Source organism: Dioscorea cayenensis, chromosome 4 (assembly GCF_009730915.1).
Source record: "Dioscorea cayenensis subsp. rotundata cultivar TDr96_F1 chromosome 4, TDr96_F1_v2_PseudoChromosome.rev07_lg8_w22 25.fasta, whole genome shotgun sequence".
Taxonomy (NCBI): domain Eukaryota; kingdom Viridiplantae; phylum Streptophyta; class Magnoliopsida; order Dioscoreales; family Dioscoreaceae; genus Dioscorea; species Dioscorea cayenensis.
In genome coordinates this window covers 21,674,699-21,691,530 of record NC_052474.1, presented here as the reverse complement: position 1 = coordinate 21,691,530, position 16,832 = coordinate 21,674,699, and the positions used below count along the sequence as shown (strand labels likewise).

General features: G+C 32.2%; 1 protein-coding gene across 3 annotated transcripts; it reads right to left on the bottom strand.

Annotated features, from left to right (window-relative positions):
- Window positions 1–39: 39 nt before the first annotated feature.
- Window positions 40–7,400, bottom strand: LOC120258924. Of its 3 annotated transcripts, none has more exons than XM_039266400.1 (15): window positions 7,115–7,400; window positions 5,010–5,120; window positions 4,813–4,912; window positions 4,501–4,644; window positions 2,954–3,058; window positions 2,515–2,598; window positions 1,657–1,772; window positions 1,455–1,556; window positions 1,257–1,370; window positions 1,092–1,148; window positions 944–1,010; window positions 806–859; window positions 624–698; window positions 502–537; window positions 40–424 (listed from the first exon to the last, which is right to left on the bottom strand). In XM_039266400.1, exons 2-15 carry the CDS (start codon window positions 5,036–5,038, stop codon window positions 314–316), a joined length of 1,194 nt encoding a protein of 397 aa, XP_039122334.1. In that variant the 5' UTR covers window positions 5,039–5,120; window positions 7,115–7,400; the 3' UTR covers window positions 40–313. The 3 variants fall into 3 exon arrangements, with proteins under 3 accessions (XP_039122334.1, XP_039122332.1, XP_039122333.1); XM_039266398.1 differs by having other exon boundaries at window positions 4,813–4,924; window positions 7,115–7,399; XM_039266399.1 differs by lacking the exon at window positions 7,115–7,400 and adding an exon at window positions 7,072–7,093 and having other exon boundaries at window positions 4,813–4,924.
- Window positions 7,401–16,832: the final 9,432 nt, after the last annotated feature.

The following is a 16,832-nucleotide window of genomic DNA, read 5'->3' as shown; positions in this document are numbered from 1 at the left end:
TTGACTAAGAAACACAAACACAATTGCTCTTGAATCACATTGAAAAAACATATACCTAAACAGAATGAATCATTAAGAAAATAAGGCAGTGTTTGTTACACCATGAACATATAACAAGTTGCCAACAGTTCCAAATTTCTACAGAGAACTTCGAAATCGAAGCTCAACTATTAATGCCTAGCGTCGTGTCAAATATTACAACATATGGGAATGGTCCTAACGAGGAAACAGAAAACCTAAACGAAAGCTACAAATATATTGTATCACCGTCAAATCTACACATGTTATTTGCACCATACAAGTATACAGCATTCTACAGAGAAGTTGAATTCAATGAACCAATACCCTTTTCTCTGTAGGTTTTTTCTGCTTCGGCCATTCGGTTTTGAAAGATTCCCCATTCTTTTCTGCATCGTTCCCTCACCTGAAACGGCAAAATGAGAGTAATATCAGCACCAAAATCTGAATTATGAGTCTTGGATCTTGATATTGTTAACATACCCCTTCCCATGGAGCTTTGCCGTTCTCTGCATGTCCCTGTTTAATGACAAAGAAAAAGATGAGCAGCAGAGAGCCGGGGAATTGTGTCAATGCATAAGATTAAGCAGTTTGTCTTCTCTTACCTGGTTCCCGAGTGATGGAACCACTTGATGAACGATCCACTGAGAATCTACCACGCCGATCTTCTCATGAGCCGGCTTTTCCAAGTAATCAAAGAAAAGGGCAATTTTTTAGCAAGAAATTATGATAATGTACAAAGTTATGGATAACCGTTAAGGAATATAGTTATAGAATGCTACATCACCTCCACGCATTTTCTTACAGCAAAATCAAGTCCCCAACCATGAACCAAGTCATTCTGCAATGAAAAATATACAGTGGTATAAATACTCCTCCATGAGTACAGAGATTTCAGAATTATTCGGCGTAAATTGTGTACTACCTGAATCATATGCCATACACAGCGCCAGGCATCTCGAGAAAAAACAGGTGCCATTATCTCAACGAACCTAAATATTGATTATGGTTGTAAGGCATGATGTGTAGATAAGCTGTAAGAATTTGGAAAAAAGGCCAAGAAGGTCTCTTACGCAGCACATGGCGGCAAATGAGGATCTGCACACCAGCCGGGTTTCTCTTCTGTTTCCCTGTCAAAAAAGATAGCGTTAGTATCACGATAAAATCAATGATCAAGAAAATATGAACTATGGTAAGAACCATCAGAAAGGATTGCGACAAAGCGTAGCAAAGCTCACTTATGGACTTCACGGTCCCCTCTTCTTTTCGTCATTTGCCAAGTCAAGCCTTTGTTCGGTTCTAAACCAGGCTGTGAAATCTCCAAACCATGCTTCCTCACCAGTTTAATATACCTGAAAAGGGGAGGTAATAGATGGATTTGCTTTATGATTGGCTTTGGGGTAGCATATATGCTTAGGAAGAATGCTTTTGCTTACTCCTCGGCATCAAAATGTTCAACTCCCAAGTCTTCATCCCAGATAAATATGTAGTCATATTCAGCCACAATGTCAGGGTGCAGAAATCGTTTTGCATACCACCTTTGGAGAAAAATATGTTTAAATAACAGTTCTCAATCTAACATGGCAATCACCAGAATACGATGCACAAAGCAAAGAAAAAATAATGATGAAACCTCACCATTTGGTTTGTTTCCTTGCACTGACATGAATCGCACTTTTGGACCACTCAAACTCATCCCATTCACTAGTCCGACCATCATAATGAAATAGGACAATTGTAAAATTTCCAGAGAACTGCAAAGGCATTGTCCTTAAAAATTTAGACAACAGCGAACACCGAGTAGATCATAATTCTGAATTATTTAAACCTTGTTTTTCCTTTTTCTTCTTTATTTAGAAAGATAAATTATTTTTTGAGTTAATTTATTCAAATCTTTTACATATAGTAACCTGAAAGGTCAACAGTCAGTGCTGGCCGCTAAAACCAATGGTCATATTTCTTGAACAATAACCAAAGTTCAGGTTTTGAACTCAGTCAAACACGGCATACATATTATTCCCTTCCACTTTGCTCTTTCATGGCAATCTTAGAGTAATTTGGTTAATACCTTTAGCACATTATTCATACATGCGCTTCCATTCTCCTTTGGGACAGGTATATTTTCTTCAGGGGGGTTTTTTTTTTTAATTTTCAGTAACCTAACAATCTAAAATCTAAATTCTAATACAAACTAAAAATTCCAAATAGGGATGAGGTAGCTAATATAGCTGATTCGCTGAATTTGCTCCATAAATTATGCATGCAAGGAGGAAACGTTACATGGAAACGAAAGGAACATCTACAGCATCAAGTTTTTCATAAATCATCAAAAGAAAAAATTAAGTGATCACCAGCATCTAACTTCCAACATTATGTATGTTGTTTTGCCCAAATGAACAAAGCTTATAAACAACCACTGCTTTGATCATGCTTCTAGATTAGTTGATTGCCTAGTCTTCTTGCCAATACCAAGAATCTGGATGAAAATTTACCAACCTTTTTCACAGCAGCATCAATATTATTTTTCTGGTCGTATCCAACCGTGAATGTCACGAGATATTTCTGTTTCATGGGCAAGTCCTGCAAATCATTCAAGCAAATAACATAAGCAGCGAGCATGATCAGGCCAAGCACAGAAATAAATATTGAATAACTGTTGGACTAAGGCTTCACGATTATGAACTATGGGATGTAAAAGTTTGCACGGGCAGCTATTGCCAAAGATAGGAATTTGGCTAAGTCACAGATTGAAAAACAGCCGGATGTAGCTGGTATGCAAATATTTTCACTAAAAATCAATTATCAAAATTATTTTCAGGTCAACCTAATGACAAATGCCATCCATAAAAAAATTTTGGAAAATGATCTTCTCGTAACAAAATAAACAAAATCGCAATATAAAACTGTCATTCAAAATACAGCAGCTGAAGAGTACCTCGCTTGGGATACCCCATAATCTACGGGGGTACAAATCCGATTCTGTGACAATTATATTTGGTGGCAATCTTTCCGCACCTCGAGGATTTGTAGGAACATATATCTGCAGAAGATGGTTGGGATCACTCATGCAACAATAAATACCACCGGATAAATAGCATAGTAGCACCAGTAGAAAGCTCATAGAAACAAAAGGCAAAAAGCATTTGTAGAATACCGATTCTTTGGTTCAGAGAAATTGCAAACAAGAAGGATATAAAACTACAAAATAAGATACCATCAATGTCTAGAAACACACACACACTCACAGAGAGATGAGGAAATCTATAACTAAACCAAAGTATCATGTCCCTAGTAAGCTAATGAAGGCACATGATCCCCAGAGGAAGGCTGCATGGTGCATTTCTCCTCTTTCAACCATGATTTCACTTATTCATTGTATAAATTAACATAACACAGTCCATTTTTTACCACCATCAAGCTGCCTCTTCTCCTTATGCCAACAACTGTACTACAAACAAAGGCCAAATTTGGACTAACTCAAACTTAATTAGGATAAATGTGATAAATGTGCAACCCTATTTTAATCGACTTAGTTTATTTGGAACTTATTGCAGTCTAATTACCAATCCAACTAAACTAGATGAAATTTACTTCAATTAACTTCAAAGTAGCTCAATTAGGATTATTCTAGGGAATCTAATTCAGTCAGACCCAAAATCAAACCTGTTTTGGTTCAACCAAGCATTAAAACATTGAATCCATGGAAAAGAATGAGGTAGGTTATTCCAAAAATACACCTTATTTTTGCCATCCTTCTCTAATAGTTTTGCTATCTAGCTTGCCTCTTTCCTTGCTTAGATGAGAATAACAGATTACGAGAAACAAAGCTACAAGAGGATTAAGTGAATGCCATTTTGCCAAGCATTAGCTTTTATAAGGGCCACAATAATAATAAACTTGGAGAACATAAATACAACAAATCAAAGATAAAAACACATACATTCCTAAAAATATCAATTTTAGACAAAATTTGTCTACTTTAATCACAAGAAACCTTCATTGATCACCAAGGCTCAAAGCAACCATAACAATCAACTGGGTTAGTGGCCATAAATTGCATTTACCTGTTAGTGCACTCAAAACTAGGACTCTAAAGGACTTTAATGAAAGGACATAGGCTCCTGCACTTTTATACATGCTTCATTAACTTTTGTGTGTATTTGCTTCTCTTGTAAAAGTTGACAGATATGAGTGGTCAGTTGCCTTTTGCCTACTTATTGGACACCTCACAAACTCTTGGGCTTTATCATTCTGTTTTTAAGGAAAAAAGTTCCTTCTTATTGTCTCATTGATTAACATTCAAAATCTGCTTCAGAAAAATTCATATTATGCAGGCTTGAAATGTAGCAATTCACAAATCAAAAGAAAATCCAAATAACAAGGTTGATCAAATCCAATTATTAGCACCAAATATGGGAAAAACAAATTATGCAAATACAATAGAAAAATAGTTCACTTTAATAAATGACAATAGGTGCCTACCTTTAAATTTTCAACATTATTCCAATCGGGATCATTACTATCATGGGTATTGGCAGAAGTCCACACATGATTCAATAATGCTTGTGTTGTAATTCCTGAGTTCCTATCTTCAATAGATGATAAAATGCTCGAAGGAAAGTGAAGCTGCCAATTTGAAACAGTAAAATAGTCAATCCTTTAAGGCCGGCCATATTCTTAATACTGAATTATACCTGGGGGAAAAGCCCTTGAAAATTGTATCCTTTCGTGAGTAGAAACTGCCTTAATGTTAAAATTCTGATATCGCAAAAAAAAAGAGATACATCAATGCACCTTTGTGATGTTAACAGGAGGAAAGGAAATGCCAATGAAGAAGCCAAATACAACTCCGATTATTGTTGTAGTGATAAGCCTCATACTTTCATTTGGTTTCCTAGAAAATACACTGTGGCACACCATAACTCAGCTCACAATAAATGATAAAGCAGGAAAATATTTATATTATGGTCACTTGCAATACAACAACAAACCTGCGGCCAGCAGGTCCAGATTTTGCCATAACTTTCTGACTATAATATTAGACAGAAAGTAGTCTAGCAATTGAAAGGTGCCCCATAGTACGTTAGAAAGATCACAATTTACTGCATTCACCAAAATAAAATTCAGCCATCATAACAATGAAAGAAAATGAATGAAGAAACTTGAAGCATCTTGTAAAAAATTTAATGAAAAAGAAGGATAGCATTGTCGAGGTCCTACATATTCATGCTCATAAGTGATGCCACTAAAAAAATGGTTAAGATTGAAATTCTAGTCATGTAAAAAAGTTAGGAATGATATAAAATTAGCTATTTCAGAGAAAACTGCTATAAAAATCTGAAAGCACTCATTCACACAATATTAAATCTTATTAGATTCTGCAAATCAAGTGCAAAAGTAACCTATGATTTAATAACTGATCTAATTAACATTTCTTGTAAAAAGAGTTTCAATTTTCAGCCAACTTCAAATCATTATGTCCAATCTTAGGTCTAACATTACTGCTCTGACAACAAGTATCATTTTCCCTACATTTAGCAGCATGGCTTCTTGCCAGTTCCAAGCTTAACTATACTTCAATTGCTATCTGTCGGCTCTTGTTTTAAGACTACAACTTCTACTACCCATCAGGAATTTCTCGCATTATTTGAACAATCAACCCTTAAGGCTGTCATCTTCAAATTGTTTACATTATATCTTGATGTATTACTACAATTAGGATTTTTTATATTAGGAAGCTTTCTATGCTTTGTATTTCTCTTAGGTCTATAAAAGGGACCAGGTACCATTGTAATAAGTGAGATTAGATTTGATGCGTGATAATGAAGTTAGTTGGTTTTTTATTATTTTCTATGATTTCCATCACCATTTTCCAGCTATTATCTTTTAACTTTTCGACGCCATTCTTCTAACTCTTTAGAGGTGGAGAGTGAAGATCATTCCTGTGTTGTTTTTCAGCCTTGATATTGGGTATTATTTTAGGTCCTAAGTTAAAAGTTTTTGTCTATAGAATCCTACCCATAAATGCTTCAGAGATTAAAGCTTGTTTTTATCCACCCCGTGCTACATCAGCTACCAGTTATCACTTCTGACATCTCCTTCAACTCAGGATCAGTATCAGAGGAATTTAGCCTATTTTTAAGTAGCTAACAGCAAATCCTTTGCAAAAAGCCACTATGAATTTCAAGGTAGAGAGGCAAAAAAAAACCAAACAGGAGTAAATGTCAAACAACATTCCCTTACTAGATTTGCAAGCTACAGCGCCTTTTCTACTCCTGGTTAAGATATGGTCTTCAATTAAGAGTGAATTAATGGCAATATGGACAAAGAGAGAGGCACTCCCATTAGAGCTCACTTTACATTTAATAAAAGCAGGAAGCTTTATAGAATTAAATGAATCCTATAAGAATATGTTCAGTATTTACATATATTTTGTCAGCCTATGGTTTGTATATCATTATATACAATGTTCTGTTTATGCTAAAGCAAGTCCATATGATCAGGAGTTTTACTTCTATAAATTCAAAGAAAATCGCTACCATATAAATCAGTAAACTAATCTACCTGTTTGAAAATTATGGAAACAAACTAGAGCAGTGAGCTCAGTTAAGAATTTAAAATAATAATAATAATAATAATAATAATAATAATAATAATAATAAAACCTGGAAATCTGGTCTTTATTCAATTTTTGAATCCTTGATTAGATCTTCATCAATCATGTCCAATTTTCAAAAAGGGAAGACATCATAAAAAAAGGGGCGGCCTTATGAAAAAGCAAAACAGAAACTAGGTGATTTTTCCATCAAAAAGGTCCAAACTTTCTTCTGCCTCTACTCTCTGATTCCATTTCCTACACTAGACTGAACCACTCCCAAGCTTTCCAATCAATCCAAACTTTAAAAAAACCAATAAAAATACATTGAAATTAAAAAATCATAGCAAAAGCTATCAAAATTCATACTTTTTCCCACTGAGAAACAAATCAAAGATTTAGCAACATGAACCAGGTTCAATCCAACAAAACAACAAACAAACCAAAATCAGCCATACCAAACAACAAAAATCTCTTGAATTAACGAAGAAAACACATCACCTGGATCTGGAAATCACCCTCCTAACTTCTCGACAGCCACGAAATCTACAAACCTCTCGTGAAATCCGGTTCACAGAAAGTGAGAAGTCGAAACGAAGGCAAGAAACCCAAATGATAATGAAAATGAAATTGAAAACGAAAACGGAAAAGGAGAGCAGTAGAACTCTTGTCAGATGAAAAGGGAATGTTTGTTTTCGTTTTCAGTTTTTCCCGTGATTCCCTCGTTGGTTGGGTAGATCTTGGAAAATGTTTTCCAATGAAAACGAAAACGGGACGCGAGAGAGAGAGAGAGAGGGTTTGAAACGTAATGCGGTTTTGAATGGAAACGGAGAAAATGGAAAATGAAATAAGTGGGCCGAGAGTGACGTGGTCTTTGTTGACGAGCACTAGACCGGCGTAGACCCGGACCCGGTCCGGTCTATTTATTTCTTTTAAAATTTATAAATAAGTAAATTAATACTACATTTTTAAAAAATTATATATATATATATATACGGGTGACTCATCATAAAATAAAACTCAAGGGTGCACTATACACTAGGATCAGTACTATTTGTTAGTCATGGTATCAGTCCAATAAACAGTATTTTCTCTTCTCTAAAATTATATTACAGAAGATTTATCTAAATATATATTTTTTTTTTCTTATATACACTCAAAATGATAATTATTATATCATTGTAAAAACCACATTTCAGTTTGTATTAAATCAACTAATAACATTAATTTTGCATATATATATATATATATATACTCGCAAAAAGCTGCAAAAACCAATACTTGTAAGTGTATATATATCCACTCTAAAATCAATTGAATTTTTAATTACTATTTTGTAAACTATAACAATGAGATTAGTGTAAAAAAAAATTGAAGATAAAATGATAATTCAAAAATTTTGAATTGATTTTTTTACTGTGGGTATTAACTCAAATATTGATGTTTAGTGGAAGACTTATTAAATTTTATAGGGGTCCATATATATATATATAAAGACAATTTATGAGTATATTTGTTTTTTTTTCTATTTTTATGAAAAAGAAATTATAATATTTTTAGTTAACCTATAAATGTAAAAATAATTCTTTTGAAAGCCAACACTGAAGACAATTCCAACGCTTTGGCATTCTGAATAATAAAAACTCATTTTAGTTATTGAGTTGACCTTTGCTTCCACACTATAAAATCACCTTCTCACTATTCTTTCATGTTTTTTCAGATTTATTGTACTACTTACTTTTTATCTTTGTGTATTTCTCATCTCATGATTATCATTGCTTGCATTTTGCTCTCCATCTTATAATTTTGGTATTTCTTGTTTTTTTAATAACTAGTGATTTATTTTTATTTTTTTTAAATTGAAATTTTTGTTAGAAAATTTAGTAAAATTTGTGTTTTTTTTGCATATGATGTGATGTGTAGACCGGTCGAATGGAGAGGACACTCAAAATTACAATTTGGTCCTTTCTTAATTAATTTTTATTATGAGAAAATTGAAAAATAAAGAGTAATTTTCACATTAAATGTTTTTTATATGATGATTATTTGTGGACTTGTCAATTGGAAAGGACAATTTTTATCAAAAAAAAAAAAAAATGGAAAGGACAATTGAACGATTCAAATCAGTTTATTGGTTTTTATTATGAGAAAAATGGAAAATAAAGAGTAATTTTCACATTAAATGTTTTTATATGATGATTATTTGTGGACTTGTCAAATGGAAAGGACAATTGAACGATTCAATCAGGAAGCAAGTCGGCAAACATATTTAATAAATTATGAAAAAATAAAATTACGAAATATAGTGTTTATAAATTACCAAAAATATTTAAAAATATATAAGTGGAAAATTTATGTATATATATATATATATATGAGGTGGATATTTTGGTATAAGGATAAATTATTTATTGGTCTACAAATATTTTTCTTTTTAATCAAATAGTTTAATGAATTTCAACTTATATTTAAAAAAAATTAATATGTTCCTTGAGTGATGTTTGTTGTTGATTTTTGTTTACCAAAATTTGTTATAGTAATAATTCATTTTTCAATAAACCTCTTATTACAAACCAATATATTTCACCTCGATTTTTTTTTTTTTGTTTTCAACTGAAGGTCATATATAAAATGAAATACATAACAAATTTATTCCCATTTTCATTCAAAAACAAAGGAGAGCTTTAACTCGGAAATAACTTACCAAGTTTTAAAGATTTTATTCTAAAATAAAAATTCATTTTTTGCTTTTCCCTTGATCTTTTTAAAATAAGATATAAAATAATATTATATATATATACGAGAACTAAAAAGCTATCATTAATATTTTCAATATATTTTTAAAATAATATTTTATATTGTTGTAATCTAGCTGTATGGTTTACATCAAAGTAACTTTTTTGGAGTGAGTATCCAACTTTACTTTATTTTCAGTTTGAGTATTAACTTTGAATTTTGTATCAAAATGAGCACAAATCTTTAATTTTGTTTCTCCGATGAAGAATTGGGGGTTTCCGGTTAAAAACTAGTGATGTGGACGTTGGAATGCTGTCATGGACACCCAGAAGCAATGTCATCAACATGCCAACTCAACAACTTAGCCGTCCACGTTTACATCACAAGTCATTCCTTCCTGCCACAAATCTTAGGGATGTCAAACAATCAAGCTGTTCATGAGCAGCTCGAGCTCCGCTCGGTAAAAGCTCGAATTCGGCTCGGAATTTTGAGCTTTCGAGTCGAGCTAGAGCTTGAATTTTGAGCTCGAAATTAATTTCTAGCTGAGTCGAGCTCGAACGGGCTCGGCTCGATAGCTCAAAATTATATATATATATATATATATATACATAATAATTTATTACAATATATAAAATCAACCTCCGCCTCCTTTTCCTTGTAATTTTGATCGTAAGGGTTTCCAGATGCTTCCATAGAGAGCAAGCACCATGTTCATCGTCTTCGTCCGTCTTTCCCCACTACTTCCAGATCCGATCTCAGCATCGTAAGTATCTTCTCTCCCTCTTAATCAATCCATCCATCCATCCATCACCCCACCGATGAGTCGGCTCACATCTTTCCGTTCAACAGCTCGAGCGCAGCATCCATGGTGTTAGTTCCTCCGGTGTGGTTTGTGGGTATTAAGTAACACTTTAGCACTCATAGAACTCTCACACAAACCAATAAAGAAAAAGCACACAAACAAACACAAGGAGACACACAACGTTGGTAACCCAGTTCGGCGTTCACTCGCCTACGTCTGGGGGGCCAAGCCCGGAGATAAACAATCCACTAAAAGAGGTAAAAAAAGATGAGTACAAACACTTGTCACTCATACTCTCAACAATAAAGATCACTACCCTCTCTAGATTGTCTGGTGCTCAGACACTCTCCTCAAAGAGTCACCCAAAAGTCACACCTACAATCTACGAGCAAGGTAGCTTATATAGACGCCTCAACGTCCCAAATATAGCACATACCTCTTTTAGAATCTCCGCGGCTACTAATTTAAAAACCTGCCCAAATTAGCTGTTGCAACTCCTGTTGTAACATAAGTTGCAACATGGCCCTGACTGCTGATTTGACTGAGTTCTGGTTACATTGCGGACGACCTCAAGACCCATCAACCTCCCGGTCATGCTTAGTCCGAGTCGATGCAGCCAAATCTCCCAATCCCGACTACCGGTAACTAGCCTACCTCCTCAATTCCTCATCACGCAGTCCCCTCGCAAGGGGCGCACGTCCTTGTGCGTCTTCACGAAACTTGCCAAACTTAGTCTTCAATCCACCTAAATTTGGTCTTCAAAGATTCTCCAAACTTGATCTTCAATTCACCCAAGTTTGGTCCTCAAATCTTGCCTTCAATAGACTTCAATCAATCTTCATCAAAGATTCTTCAAATCATATCTTCATTCACACCATGATAGATCTTTCTTTAATTAAGCTCCACCATATTTAGTCTTCAATCAAATCACCTAAATATGGTCTTGATATGATCTTGTCTTCAAGTTGTAATGCATTACCAAAAATAACTCCACCAAGATCTTTAAGATAGCTTCATCATGATCTTCAAGATATTTGGCTCCATGTTAGAGACTTACTAAAAATAGCTCCATCAAGATCTTCAAGATGTTTGCCTTGCACTCCAAGTCTCCTTGCCATGTCACCATGCTTGCCACATCATCAATTATGCTTTGTCACCTTGGTTGCCACGTCACTTGGTCTAGGTGTCAAATCATGCCAATAAATAGTGCGGTTGCACTAACACATGGCCTAGAGCCCATAGGGCTTTCCCATCCAGAAATTTCGAGATCACCGCCCCACATCCGGGCAGGACACCCAGTATGCTCTTCGATTACTCTACTGTTTCTCATTATGCCAGTCGAATTCATGCCCTTTTCTTTTCTTTTTTCTAAGTTTTATCTGATAGAAAATTCACTTTTTGATATAAAGACACCCAATGAGTTTACTTTTTTTTTTGTGTGTGAATTTGGTCTGAAATAGAATTGGTTTTGTTTGCATCTTAACTAACTAAACCTAAAATTCACTATTTGAATTTTTTTTTTTTTGGTTTGAAATAGTCAAATAGAATTGGTTTATAACTATTTTGTCATTTTATAGGGATGTCAACTCTTATTTCTCAACAATCAATTGCAATTGCAAGTGTTAATGAGTCAGAATTTCAACATGAAGAACTTGAAGAAGAAAATGAAATAGAAGGGGAACATGGGGGTCGGAAAAAGATTTCAAAAGTTTGGGATGTCTTTGAGGTAATTGAAGAAAAAGAGCATAATTCTTTTTTTGTCAAAAAGCACAAATGCAAGTATTGCCATTGGAAGTATATTTTTTCTAAATCAAGCACCACCACCCACCTCAAAAGACATTTAGTGGAATGCCCATATTATAAGAATGTTGCAACAAAACAAAGCACCATCCATTTTCTACCAATAGAAAATGATTTTGATGACATGTTCTCATATGTTTCTTATCCTTCTACTTTAGACATGATGAAGATTAGAGACATTATTACAAAGATGGTTATAGTACATGAATATCCTTTCAACATGGTAGAGCACGTTTGGTTCAATGTACTATTGAAGACAATGAATCCACAATATGAGAAAATATAAAAAAATACAATAAAAAATGATTGTATGAAATTGTATGAACATGAGAGAGAGAAATTAATCAAGACTCTAAAACATGTTGATAGGATTTCTCTCACATCCGACACTTGGACATCTAATCTAACCATTGGATATATGTGCTTGACTATTCATTTTATTGATTCCAATTGGAAGCTACAGAAAAGGATTATCAGTTTCTATGAGTTGGAGCACCACACACCGGTCTTGTTATTTCATATGCAATTTTTTATTGTCTTCTTGACTGGGGGATCCAAGATAAAGTCTCTATAATTACTTAGGATAATGCATCAAGTAATGATGTCGTTGCTAGACATTTGAAGTCTAATTTTGAATCTAGAGGCAAACTTTATTTCAAGGGAAAGTTTTTTCATGTTTGGTGTTGTGCACATATATTAAATTTGATGGTTCAAGATGGTCTTAAAGAGATTGAAGAAATAATTTACAAAATAAGAGAGAGTGTCAAGTATTTGAAGAAATCACCGGCCCGGTTGCATAAATTTGGTGAAAATTGCTAGACAATTGAATATATCTACAAAGAAGGGTTTGTGTATTGATGTTCCAACTCGTTGGAACTCCACTTATAACATGATTGATGGTGCTATTATTTTCCAATCAGTTTTTGATCAATATGCTATTAGGGATGCCAATTATAAGTGGTTGGCATCATTTGATGATTGGGAAAAAACCAAAAAAAATTTGTTGAATTTCTTGAAGTTTTTTATGATGTTACTCATATTTTCTCTGGAACTTCATATCCTACAGCTAATTTGTTTCTACTAGAGATATGGGAAGTTAAAGAAGTACTTGATTCACATGTAGAGTCTTCTGATTATTTCATGCAAAGAATGGCATTGTTGATGCGTGGTAAATTTGATAAATATTGGGGTGATTGCAATATGCTTATGGCAATTTCGGCGGTGCTTGATCCAAGATATAAAATGATTTTGATTAATTTTTTGCTTTCATAGAATTTATTCAAATCCCGAGAGTGAAAGAAACATTCTTGAAGTCAAGCAAACCCTTTGGGAGATTTATGAAATGCATGCAACTTAGCAAGCCTCCCATTCTACTTCAAATAGTACACATCATGAAGTTAGAAAAATTTCAATGGCATCTTCAAGCGACACATGTGGCTCTTATGGTAAAAAGTATAAAAGCAAAGGTAGATCAGAGTTTGATGAATTTATAAAGCAGAATAATACTTTACAACCTATGAAGAATGAGTTGGGAATTTATTTGGAAGAAGATGTTGTGAGATTTGGTGTTGAGATTGATGCTACATTTGATGTCTTAGATTGGTGGAAGGTCAATGTTGTGAAATTTCGTATTCTTTCAAAAATGGCTCTTGATATACTTTCAGTTCATGTTACTATAGTTGCCTCAGAGTCCACATTCAGTGCTGGAGGTAGAGTGCTAGGCAAATATCGAAGTTCTCTTGCTCTTAAGACAGTTGATGAACTAGTTTGTACTTCGGATTGACTTAGAGCCGAGTATGGAAATATGAAATCCAGGGTAATAAGTTCAATTATTTTCCATTTATTTATATCACTACTTTTAATTTCTATGCCTTATCTTTTTATTTTTTATTTTATTTTTGTTGTAGAAGGAAAAGGAAGAAGATAAACTTTGGATACATATTCTTGAAAGTAATTAATGTTTCTTATGATAGAAGGTATAATTAATTTATAAATTTAGCACTTTTGTTAATTTAGCACTTTTATTATTAATTTATGATTAATTTATTTTGTTTTAGTGGCTATTGGATGATCAAGATGAAGCTTGCAAGCTACAAATTTATAAATGATCAAGTCTTCAAGATCAACATATCATCAAGCTCTTTATGTCATCAACTTTAAGTGTTTGGTTTATGATACTTAAATTTTTTCTATTTGTGATTTATGAATTTGTGATGGGCCTAATGACCATTAACTTTGAAGCATTGAATGTTAAGACTTTTAAGTGTTTGGTTTATGATATTTAAAAATTCTATGGATGATTTATGGATTTGTAATGTTCATGAACTAATTAAGATGTTCTTTTAAGTATTTTTTTTTTTTTTTTATAGATTACATTATTTGTCATGTGTTTTATCGTTTGTGTTGTGTTAAATATAATATAGGTAAAAAAGACACTTGCATGTTTCGGTTGATAAATAAATTGATTCATTATGAATTTTACAAATTTTGTCATGTGTTATAAATGATAATTTATATATAAGATTTTAATTTTGAGCTAATCGAGCGGAGCCGAGCTCAAGCTTTCGAAATTAAAATCGAGCCGAGCTTGAGCCAACATTTTCGAGCTAATTTTGAGCTCGAGCTAACCTATTTCGAGCCGATTTCGAACTAGCCCCAGCCTGATCAAGCTCGGCTCGTTTACAGCCCTAGCCACAATGTGTATTGCATCGAAGCCAAAGATAATGCAAAAGAGTAATGATATACCATTTTAATACGATATGGCACATATACAATAATTATATACTAGGCAAATTCCCTTGTTTGGTTTCAATAAAATTTTTTAACAATTTTGATGGTTGTAAAGCAATATTGTATATAGACATAATTTGAAATTTAAATAAATTTATTTAATTAATAAATTATGCCATCATGCACATAACTCTTACGAGAAAATGAATAAAACAAATGCAAATGCAAATGCAAATGAAACAATACCCCTCAAGAGAACCATTAAAAAAAAAAAAGAAATACAGTGGTAGAGAAAATTTAATTACATAATAATAAATATGGAGACAATTTAATTACATAATAATAAATATCACAACTTTTTCTACAACTCATTAAAAAAAATTAAAATCAATGATCATATTTTAGAAGTACATTTACAAGTTTTAAATCAATTATTATATTTTAGTACAATAACTTTCGTTCTTTAATTTTTTATATTTTGATATCCTCAAGTTCTTCTAATTTGCTTAGATATAAACCGAAGCAAATGTTTAGATGAATGCAATTAAATAACTCCATATAGGCGTGTATTTTCTAAAAAAACAATTATTTTTATATCATTATAATTGATTTTGAAAGGTTTAATATAATATTTAATGTAAAATTAATGAATTTAATTAAACCTTTCTATTACTATTATCATAATTAATGCAAACAAATATTTAAATACAGTAATATTTTTTAAAAAATCATAATTATTTCTTAAAATAGTTTCAAAGCAGATTATATATATAGATTATAACCCTAACCCAAGATATTTTAGGAATAAGTCTCCACCGCCATCGCTATTTTTTTTGTAGCTGTCTTTTTATTTTTATTTTTTTTTCAATTTTTTCATATGTAGTATGGGAGTAAAAAAAGTTACCATTTGACTATTACAACCGTGATGGTGATCGGTGTCATCTTCTCTCCCAATCTAGTATGATATTTATTTTGTATTATTTTGATATTTTATTAAGAAATTAATGTTCCTTTTTTTATGTGTTTGTTTAATGGTTATTTTGAAATCTTTGCAGGACGCTAAAATAAGGTTTTGTGTCTTCAGTGCTCAAAACATTATAAAAAATCAAGTATTGTATGGATCTCAAGATGATTTTCACAAATACTTGAGTCATGTGGCAAAGAAAAACAATATTATATTTTGGTTCTTTATCTCTATCTCTAATTCCTTCTCATTGGAGAAGGAAAATCATACGCAAGTCAGGGTAACTTCACTCATTGGGAATTTTAGGATTCCCTAGAGAACAAAGCAAGGGACTGAAGGGGAGACATCCACATGAGTTAGGAGAAAGAAGAGATCACAGAGCTTGTGAGGTCTTGGCTCTCTACTAGTTTTTTCGCTTGTTTTTGTTTAGCAATTTATCAAGTCTAGTTTGTAAAAATATTATTAATGTAAACAATCATCAATGATACAAGTGGTCTATTCCCACTCGATCCTATATATAAGATGTTCGTATTTGTAGAAATTGTAAAGGAATGAGTAAGGTACAGATATATTAATAGATTAACTTTATATTTATACATGTCTCTGAATTAGTTTTATTCATATTTTATTAAAAAAAAAAATGTGAATATGAACATTTTTGAATTTGAATATGAATATTATGTATTAAATGGTAAAAGAAAAAAAAATCTAAAATATAATAATAAAGTCCCAATACTACCCATTTGATTGAATATTTAGTATTATTTTGATATAAAATGCAAAATATTTTATAAATATTTATAATAATTCATCTTCACAAAATGCAACTTTCAGTGTTTTTTCATAAATTTACTTTAAATTCTTCTTAAAAATCTATAATATATATCACTATAAGTCATACAATAATGAAAAATTTTAAATAATCAACTTTAAATAAAAATAAAGTTAAAAAAGTGAGAAAAAAAACAGCCAACACAACATTTTAATCACAAAATCCATGTTTTAAATAAATAAAAAATTAAATCCAAATATTTTTTTTTCAAAATTTTTTTTATAACTATATTAATCCAAATTTTTTTTCCAAAATTTTCCTAAAAAAAAACTACATTAATCCAAATATATTTATATAATTTAACTACAAAATTGTTTTTTTAAAATTAAATAATAAAACGTTGGGGAAAAAGGAA

Excerpts from the sequence above, each read along its gene's own strand:
- LOC120258924 (XM_039266398.1), bottom strand. The coding sequence starts at position 5,038 with ATGGCAAAATCTGGACCTGCTGGCCGCAG. Across the intron at positions 4,925-5,009 it reads TCTGGACCTGCTGGCCGCAG|TGTATTTTCTAGGAAACCAA; the intron begins GTTTGTTGTTGT and ends GGTGTGCCACAG. Across the intron at positions 1,371-1,454 it reads GAACATTTTGATGCCGAGGA|GTATATTAAACTGGTGAGGA; the intron begins GTAAGCAAAAGC and ends TCCCCTTTTCAG.